The following is a 10,210-nucleotide window of genomic DNA, read 5'->3' on the forward strand; positions in this document are numbered from 1 at the left end:
GGCTTCATCATCATCCTGAAATGAAGAGATGTGTTATCCTTTAGAAGTGCACGGTCACTTAGTCCTGAATTCTCTTTGCTGGGATGACTCCTAATGTCCCTTAGTGCTGTGTGTTCAGCTCCTCTGGGTTCAGCTGAGAGAGTCACTGGCAAGTTCTTCATACAAGAGTAGTTTTTCATGTTATGCTATGATGAACCTGTCAGGAGTTGGAAACAATGACCAAGCTGATTAATTAGGAGCAGCATATGGAAAGTGAGTTAGCAGTTATCGAAACACACCTGAATGCTGTTAGGATTGAGGGGGTTAAAAGGGAATGGTAGGCAGGAAACAGGAAGGTGATGTTTAGAGTGTGTTTGCAGGTGAACTGGATGGTAGGGCAGACTGCATTGGTATGACCAGTCAAATAAGGTGAATGTGTGGATTTCTTTCTTAATGTTCTTTTCTTTTCAGGTTTAGTTGTGGGTGGGGGGGGGTCCTTCTTTGTAGTTGGTTGTGTCACATTCATGGAAAACCAGGTAATGTCAGGAAGATGTAGAGGGGAGCAATTGCCCAGGATGGAGCCAGCACAGGGCATTATATATATTTTTTATTTGTTAACAATTTTGGGGGGAGGGAGGACCTGAATTGTGGTGCAGTAGCAGCTCCACCCCTGCACTTTCCCTTATTCCCTTTTCTGTTTTGTGCTACGTGCTGTTGCTGTAGCAGGTGAAGTGTGGTGTGCCTGAGCAAGGGAAATCATGTGGGCGTGTTCTGGGTGTGGTGTGAAGTGGAATTTGCAATGTGTATGTGTGGATGGGAGGGAGCATAGGAACATGCAGTGAAACCAGACCAGCAATTTGGCATCTTGTAGTGTCCCATACCTGCATCAGCAGGGGACTGGGAGCCAAGTTGTTCTTGGGGAGGTTAGTGAGCTGCAGGAGGGAACATTAAGGGGGTTCAAACTGAGTGATGGTGATTGTGAACCCAGTTAACTCAAAGCCTGATTCTTTTACATCCCTCTTGTCCAGTGTGCTGCTTGGGGTACCCAGTGTGGATTCATATTTTTAATTTTTTTTAACGAAACAAAGCAGAACCTAGACTAGCCGGGGATCAACCTGTGCCCAACAAGTTTTATTTGCTGCAATGACCCCCAAAACCTCTCCTGGCGTTTACCGTTTTAGCACTTGCAGGTTCAGCTGGACATCCGCTGACATCCTCCTCTTGAGCATGGGAATGAAAGCAGCAGGGCACACTGCCAAATGAGTGGACTTGATTCATGCACCCAAAGCATGTAGGACAGTTTTGACAGAATAAAAACTGGTGGGTGCTCCAGCTTCCCCACCACCTCAGCTGTGAAAAACACCTCATTCATCATGCCGTTTAAAGAGCTGTATCCTCTGCCAAAGTGAGGGGAAGCTGCCCTCTCAGGAAAGCTTCCATGACCATGATGTCTCTACAGTCAATTTTGTATGTTAAACCCAGCATATCAGTACACATGATTTCAAGATGCCTTCACAAAAGGTGGCTTTTTGAAATGTGGTAGATCTGAAACGAGCACTTCAAGAATCTGCATGTTGTTGCATCAGTAAGGTTCGCCTGCCAAAATGAAAAGCTTGAGGGAACAGTATTTTCGTTGAGAACAAAGCTGAAACGCCTAAGAAGCGCGCGACCAGTGCCTGCTGCTGTGATGCAGCTGATGCTGTTCCTGCGGAAATCCCTCCTCTTTTTCAATGAGGTCAGTCTCTGTTTTTGTGGGGGTTGGCGGTCGGTCAGCGGAGAGTCGACAAGAATTCGAAAGACATTTATCGCCAGTAAAACGTGTTTGTTGGCTTACATCGATTTTAGAGCATGTCGGACACGGTAAGTTAAAACTAGCTATTTATAAACGGTTAAAGGGGATGGGCGCTGACGAAACGACCATAGCTAGCTAGCTAGCTACCACAGGGAAGCCTGACTAGAACTACCTTGAGGATGCAAGAATAACATGTGAACCTCATCGCTCACTACTTTGTCCGTTTTATGTCGAGTTATTAGTTCGCAGCTTGTGTCTGGCGTGTGTGGGCTGAACATCGTAAGCAAACTAGAAATGAATGTCGTTAGCGCTAGCTAATTATGATTAGCTGTGCAGTTCTTGTGTAGTTAGCTATTTAGCTAAGTAGGTAGTTGGCCATCGCTAGCGAACGTTAGTTTGAATAGTCATGCTTGGTTAGCAGTAGACTATCCGGTCTAACGTTACCGTTAGCTAACTGACACTGGCTCACGTTACAGAATCATTAACGTTAGACTATTTGTTGGGTATCAAATTAGCAATGTCGTTTACCACGATAGCCGTTAATGATAGACTAGCTTGCTGGATATTGAAACCGAAAATAAAAACGCAACGTTAGCAAAGAGATTCGAATCTGTTTAACGTTAGTTTCAAACAGTTTTCTCAACGACATGATGAGCAACACATTTGCTTTTTAACGTTATTCTATTATTAGTCTAGGCACAAACTCGACAGACAGAAAGATTATCGTATTATGTTTGTTATAGCAGGATGGCTAACAATCTAGTCACCACCAGTACAGTATCAGAAACTAGCCAATTCAGCCAGGGTTATTATTGGCAAGTTATCATAACCACCGCCGTTTGGTAATACACCGCACGTTTGGTTTAGACCTTTTCAGTTGTATCGCATCTTACACTCTTTCTCCAATGGGCTATCCTACTTGTTATGGCGGAGGCGTAATTTATGTAAATAAATTGTTAAGTAATTTCGTTGTTGACATTGCTTTCGTTATTATACTGACGTTTTGCACAAATTACTCAAGACGCTCCCAGAAAAGGCATTCTAATCAGAATGTTTGTTATTTTATTGCCCTTTTGAAACTGCTTTGCACGGTCCAGCCTCGTGTATTTTCCTTCGTTCTATAATTAACGTTATGATACCTTGCATTCTTTTTACATTTCATTCTTCTGTACAGTTGTAGTTGCTTAAGAGTCGCACCATCTGTCAACCGTCTCCCAGGTGCTTTAGCCCATAAGTTATTTTAGAATGATCAATTCCCTCCACAACGTCTAGTAAAAGTTTTTGCTAAGCACGATAAATTGCTGCCTGAAAGTGCAACATTAATAAAACAGTGAATGTGAGTTATCATTTGTTGACTTACAACCATAATTCACGTCAGATTTATATAGCTACCATCCATATTCCCTAAAGGAATTTATTACAATCCTAAAATAGAAACGTGAACTTAACACAGATTTGTGGGATGTTTCTGAGGTTTGAGGCTTTTGCTGCTGTAAGGGCTGTTACTGCACCCAGGGGCTGCACAGTGATACTTTCCACATTTCCATGTCTTTGCAACTCTTTGCCACAGCCTGTCTGACAGCATGTAAACAAAATACATGAGCTGTCGCTGTTTCTCCAACACACAGAGACTAAAGAATGTGACTGCAATGTTCTTCCACTTCAGGCTATTTCAAAATAATTTTACTATGAACTCATTTTCTTGCATTTTTAACTGTTGTGATGTCTTAGATTTCCTGGTATCTTTATCTGTTGGTGTAGAGTGATTCTGTCCTATTTTCAAAATCAGGAAGGGAAATATATTGGTTACTTTGCCCTTTTTGAGTTTTGTTTACTTTATTTTGGAACAAAAAGAAAATTACATTATTATCTAGGCCTGGGTGATATGGCCTAAACATTGGCCTATATCACAATATATTGTTGATTTTAGGATGATACCAGTATATATCACTATATATAAAATGCTTTTTATGCTTTCTGAGCATTATAAGATGCATTTTAAGCTTAAAGCTCAAAGCCTGTAGGAAACATTGTTCACTTTTCCCATATCTTGCATTTCAAATTATTATTTATGTTCACTCTTAAAGGCATACTATGTAGGATTGTGGCCCTTGTTGACTGTGTTGACTGTGTTTGTAAACCCCACTCACACCTCCTTAGTCCTCAAACCCTTGAGCGCTACAATGAAAATGTCAAGCAAAGAGGTGAGGTGGTCAGAGATATTGAAAATAGCATTTTTAGCAACACAAATGATTCCATATAGATGGTAACAGTAATTATGCAGTGTTATAACTATCTTTACACTGAGTGCACCCCTTAGAACGTCATAAGGTAACTACTATGTAGTGCCGTTGTAGCTATTTTTCGGAACCCTCCCAAATCTGGAACATGGACTGAAAAAGAGCTGTTCTTGGTGTTACTCCACGCAGTTATCCAGCTAACTCAGTATTCCTGCTTCCTGAAATACCCCCCTGCACATTTAGTTAGAATTGGCATGTGACATCTTGATAGAAGAACAGAATGCGATGCAAAAGCTACCCAACCTCAGCCATCTAGCTGCATAAGGTGACTAGGTAAAAGTAACGTTACTTACATTTCCAACAGAAAACAGGCCAGCTCCGCTTGTCTTTTTTGCTTTGCTGTATCTAGGCTTCTTAGCATCTGCCATTGCAGCAAACTAGCAACAAACACTGCATTGGAATCTGATCCCAAACCACAGGCTCTATAGCCACGCCTACACCCCTCCCCACACAGAAAAGAGTGCCACACCAAGAAACGTCCCAAACACATTTTTGAATAACAAGTACAGGTAAAAGGTGCACAAATTCAGCTAAAGTGTGTGAAGACTGGGATTGTCGGTGCATCATAGATATTCCTTAGCACAGTTATTTTATAATATTTTCAAATAAAGAATTCTGTATATTATGGACAAATGGGATATCAGTTATGAAAATCAGCCTACCAAGTATTGCATTAAAAAGTTTCAAACTTGTAGGTCTTTGTTAATTGCAAACCGATTAACCAACGTAATTAAGCATAACATTTGCTTACATTATGAATAGAAAAGTACTGCACATTATGAAAATTTGTCTCAATGAACTTAAATAACCCTTTCCAAAGTTGTACTGCTTCAAAAGTTTTAAGTAGGCTAATAAAAATAAAACGAGCTGCCCATAACTTGTGCAAACTGACTTCAGGTGAGCCCACTCGGCACGTTCGTCCTGCCGAAGGGACACAGAAATGGAGGCGTATGACTGGCTCCATTGTGATGCGGACACAACGCTGGCTTGTTTTCAGCTGCTCCCAAAACGGAATGCCTGTACCTCAGTATGTGTTTTGCAGGCATAATTCTCAGAGAAGTCCATATGGATGATAGCCTCATTTTCAGCAAGTTTTTCCTTTACATGCCTTGCTCTGTTTCACTTGGTGAAGCCAGTTATCCTGGTGCTTTGCTAGTGAATCCAGTTTTTTGTTCAGGACTTCAAGTAGATCAAGTGCTCCTGTTTCTGTTTTTTTTTTTATCTGTGTAAACACTTCACTGTGCTGCACGGCAAGCCGAAAATAATCAGAAACATACTGCATTGGTTTCCTGGTTTCCATGTTTAATACAATATTGCTTTCTTAAATTATTGCAGGAGACAAAGCCCTCAAGCCAAGATGCAGGAGAAAAAAAGGAGGGGGAGTACATCAAGCTTAAAGTTATCGGGCAGGTAAGAGGATGCCGTTAATCTGGACAGATATTACTGGTAAAATGATCAAAGAAAAGCTTATTTTTGGGTATGTTAGTCCAGACATCTCATGCATAGAGTCTGTACTGACTTAAATTCTTGGTTATTGGAAAGTTTCATCTATCGTGGTAAACTGAACAAATTTTGTTTGATTTTACTAAATAGGATAGGCTAAATATGAAGTACTATTAAAGACCCTGTGAGATCAAAATAACCATTTTTAACTGTTAGAAATGTAAGGCTGGGTGTTTGTCACAGAAAATATTGGCTGAAGTCACAGAGCAGTCATGGCATAGGCTAGTTGTTGAAAATCATGTGGAAAAAAATGCGGAAGTCATCATGGAGTTAAAAAAAAAAAAAGATTATTAAATTATTGATGAGATCTCATGTGCAGCGGTGGGAAATGATTGAAATAACGTTACTGTGGCAACAGTAACAAGTGCTTGAAAAAATCCATGGGCAGCAACCGGCTCCTAGGAATACATAGCCTATGAGTGAAATGCATTGATAAGCTGGTGCACTTAATTGCTTAATTCCCTCAATTATGGACAGAAAGAGCATGCTGTTTTGGCTTTTTAGTTAACAGAACATTGTTCGAAATTGAGCATGCTCATATTGCATTACTTAAGTAAAACACAGTTACAATGTGTCTGTTTTTATCTCTATAAATTTTGTTTTGGTACATTATGTTGTACATGGCTAGATTTGGTCTTTGATGGTGTACCTCATGTCACTGAATGTTACTCTAATGGGGGAAGGAGCGCTGGGCATTGACATTGTTGAGAGGAGCTGTCAAACATCTGATTCCAACAACTGACAAGGACAGGAATCTTGATCCCAGTGCATTCCAGAATCTGTATAAATTGTAACACTTTGTTTCCCTGAGCATTTGGCAATATTGTTGAAACGCATAGGCCTATACAAATAACACTATACGCTATGGTAAGGTTGACAGTTACCAACCAAAAATCACGGAAAGAACTGAAAATGGAGGAGATTGCGGAAATGGCAAAAAGACTGGGAAGTCACAGAACTTTGAAAAAAATGGCAAAGAATCATGGAATCCATGTGACACCCATGACTTTCATGACTTTTCAACACCCAGCCTTAATTATAATTGAAGACCCAAAGACGATAAACATTAGAATACTGAGATTTTGGATTAGTTTTTATCCTTCAAGCACCAAATGTTTTTCTGCACAATAGGCGTGTCGTGGTGTTTGGTTTAACCAGTGGCATATGGTGAATGAGCCTACACCAGTGTAGTTCTCTCATCTCCTTCTGTACCGGCATTTTGAAATCACAATTTTTAAATAATATCAAAGTAATACATGAATAAAAGTGCATTTGTAGAGATTCAACATTGATGTCATTAAATTAATATTCACATTACGTAGCCTATATAGCCTGTGTGTCCCTATCACTGATCAATGACAGTGTTATAAGAGCTGGTGTTGGGAGCACTCAGAAAAAACCCTGCGCTGATGTTGCAGGTAGATCTTCACTTCAGGTCACGCAAACAGGTAGCAGAGCTGTAAATTAGATTGTAGGCCTAATGTGTTGTAATCATTTTGCACTGTCACGGATAGGCTACAGTTCTTGTAACTTATTGTATACATTTGTTTGCTTTATGTTATGTTGTTGACACCACTTTATCTTGGCCTGTCTGCATCATGGATATTTATTACCAAAGCCAATTCAACTTTAGTCAACTTTAAGATTGTTTTCTTATTGTATGCCTGTTTATTTTGCAATTTTGCAACGCTAACACAACTTTATTTAGGCTGTTTCTGTTTTTGTCTGTATCAGGGAAATTTAGTTAGGCCATTTATTACTAAGGTTAATTTGCCTTGTGTTTATTTTACTTTACAAATTCATTTATTCATAAGAATTTAATTTCAGTTTAGTTTTAGTTTCAGTTTCCTGTTGTAAAGCATTCTGTGAATGATTAATATTTGTGTTTTAAAATTGAGCCTTGTCTCCTGAGAGAATTTGGCAGGCTGCCACACCCCCTAGCGGTGAATATATGACTGTTTCATTCCAGTTTATGTTCATTTGTCCCATTACTTTTGTTCCCATAAAATGGGGGGATTGTAACTAATAAAAAGGGCTGTAATTCCTTAAGGAAACACCCGGTATGGATATAAATAACTTCTAATGAAAGCTAAGAATCTGCTCTTTAACCTTATGTCCATCACTGTGCTTCAAATGCAATGTGCTGGAGTACAGACGCCAAAGCAACAAAAATGGTCCCACTGTTACAATACTTTTAGATTTGACTGACACTGATTTTGAATGTGCATTATTTTTTGGGGCTAAATGGTAGCTAGTTAGCTAATGACCTCCATAAATGCATGATTGCAAGAGGTAACTAATGAGAATTTTTAAATTGGGCTAACTACAATGATTGACTTACATTCTGTTCAGTTTGCCAGGAGACTCACTTATTTAGAGCAAATTGGCTGCAATGCAAAAAGCACACCAGAGAGTGTATGCGTAATATATTTTTAAGTTTTGTTTGACAATGAAAATTGAACTGTCAAATGCTACACAAATGTTTGACAGCGATTGTTGACAGAATATGTACAATTGTATTTGCTGAGATAAATTAGTAATGCAAAACATCAACCTTCCTCAGGACAACAGTGAAATTCACTTCAAAGTGAAGATGACAACGCATCTAAAGAAGTTAAAGGAGTCCTACAGTCAGAGACAGGTAACAGCAATCTAAACACTGCTTCATGAGAGGCCATTTAAGTAATTGGTTACAATTGGATTTCATGACTGTATCTAAGACATTCTTGCCATCTCTACAGGGTGTTCATATGGATTCCCTAAGGTTTCTTTTTGAAGGACAGAGAATTGCAGACAACCAAACTCCAAAAGAGGTGTGTTGTCTGAAGACATACTATAACCATTCAGTGTTTTAGATTTATGTTATGATTAGCTACGTATGGACTAATGCTCAGTGTTCCACCCCAAATGTCCTCATTGTCTCTTGTATGTCTACCTTCCTTCTCCAGCTGGGAATGGAAGATGAGGACGTCATTGAAGTGTATCAGGAACAGACCGGTGGACTTTGGAGCAGTTAGACTTTCTGTATCATCTCCTAATTTTTAAAATTTTTTGAAAATATTTCGTTACTCCGAGAGAGAAGTGTCTGAAACCATCTGAGTCAAACTGATTCACCACCAAGGCTTCTGCGACCCTCCCGGTCTGCTGGAAGGAAGGATGGGCAGTCCAGCTCCCTCCCTCCCTCCGCCCCTGTGTATGAAAAGACCACGTGCTCCGGGGAGATACCAGCTACAGCAGCACCAGACCTTCTGCTTCAGCTATTACTGAAACCCAATTACAGACAATGCGAAAGCGTACGCCCCCATACTTTTACTATGATCAAGTGAGTGTTATATATGTGGTTCAGGTCTATTGCTCTTGAAGGTGACTCACTGTGTACATTTGTTTATGTGTGTATTTAAATTAAGCACGTGCTGGCTAAACTCATTACGAGTCTTTGCAGCTATGTGGGATAGCTTGGAATTAACCTTGACTTCGGCTCAGTTGGATCATATTTACTTTCAAAAGCAGTTGTTTTGTTGCTGCTTTAGACCACAGTGAGAGATCTTTATGTACAGCTTTAAAGGTGATGGGTGGTAAATGCCGCCTAACAATATGGAGTCGGATTTGGTGAATTCTCTCTGCAGCTATCGACCACACTTCTTTTATAAGAACAGCTCATGGACTCATGAACGTCTTCAATGTAGGGCCCAGTTGTCTAGTCAATTTGTTTGCCAATCAATTTGTGATTTAGAATTTGAAGGTTTTAATACCAAGACAGTGTCCACCTATGTTCAGTGTCTAATGTTCCAGTCTCACAACTGTTTGTGCAGTTCTTGTATAGAACAGTACAGTATGGTTATTCTTTCTTCAGAAATGAGGTGTGGATCATGAAACAAGACACTGCTACTGTCCTCAATCCTTAATAGGCTCATCATTGAAACACAAAATAGATTTACATATTTGTGCAATGATAGCCACTCCTGTTTTAATCAAAACATTTTCTTCATATAATTTCTGTGTGGGCCACACACTTTTATTCATTTTACCATACAGTTCCACATTGTATTTTTTTGTTGTTTTACCTTTACTACTATGAAAAAATGACACATCGGCTTCTGATTAGTCAGGCCTTTCCCCATCTCTGCTGATCCATGGTGGTCCTGTGATATCACACGAAACTGCTGTTTTGTTGCCACGGTAGTGCCAACACTTTGTGATATCATTGTATCTAACTTCTCTTTTGGGAGAAAAGTTGTTTTGGATGGTTTTAGGCTGTAGGATGATTTTGTTTTGTTTTTTTAAATAAAGTGTATTTCAAAAGACAAAGGCAGTGGATTCTGTGTCTTTCACAACTGTTCCCATTTTGTTTATCCTGCCCCTCTCACAAAGGTTTGCTTTCATTAATGCAGTAATAACAGTAATAATATTAATAATGCTAATATAACACCTTTCCTTAAAAAAACTTCTTAAGGTTTGAATAGCTGACTGATAATGGAAGCTAATTAGGTAAAAGAAGATAAAGTGAGAAAATAATGGATGCATATTATATGAAACTTAAAACTAAAAGTTAAAGGTTTTACCATATACATTTATTAGTATTTTTATCACGTTCTATCAAGGTTTCTTTGTGGTATATCACCTTAAGAACATTCAG

General features: G+C 39.3%; 1 protein-coding gene across 1 annotated transcript; it reads left to right on the forward strand.

The window, feature by feature from the left end:
- The first annotated feature begins 1,682 nt into the window (after positions 1–1,682).
- Positions 1,683–9,882, forward strand: LOC118223463 (small ubiquitin-related modifier 1). Its single transcript, XM_035410035.1, has 5 exons — positions 1,683–1,839; positions 5,407–5,481; positions 8,138–8,215; positions 8,316–8,387; positions 8,523–9,882. The coding sequence occupies exons 1-5, from the start codon at positions 1,828–1,830 to the stop codon at positions 8,589–8,591; spliced, it is 306 nt and encodes a 101-aa protein (XP_035265926.1). The 5' UTR covers positions 1,683–1,827; the 3' UTR covers positions 8,592–9,882.
- Positions 9,883–10,210: the final 328 nt, after the last annotated feature.

Source organism: Anguilla anguilla, chromosome 3 (assembly GCF_013347855.1).
Source record: "Anguilla anguilla isolate fAngAng1 chromosome 3, fAngAng1.pri, whole genome shotgun sequence".
Lineage (NCBI taxonomy): Eukaryota > Metazoa > Chordata > Actinopteri > Anguilliformes > Anguillidae > Anguilla > Anguilla anguilla.

What these genes read in the sequence shown, in the direction of transcription:
- LOC118223463 (XM_035410035.1), top strand. An exon ending in AGCTTAAAGTTATCGGGCAG is followed by an intron (nt 5,482 to 8,137) that starts GTAAGAGGATGC and finishes AACCTTCCTCAG; the next exon opens with GACAACAGTGAAATTCACTT. An exon ending in AGTCCTACAGTCAGAGACAG is followed by an intron (nt 8,216 to 8,315) that starts GTAACAGCAATC and finishes CCATCTCTACAG; the next exon opens with GGTGTTCATATGGATTCCCT.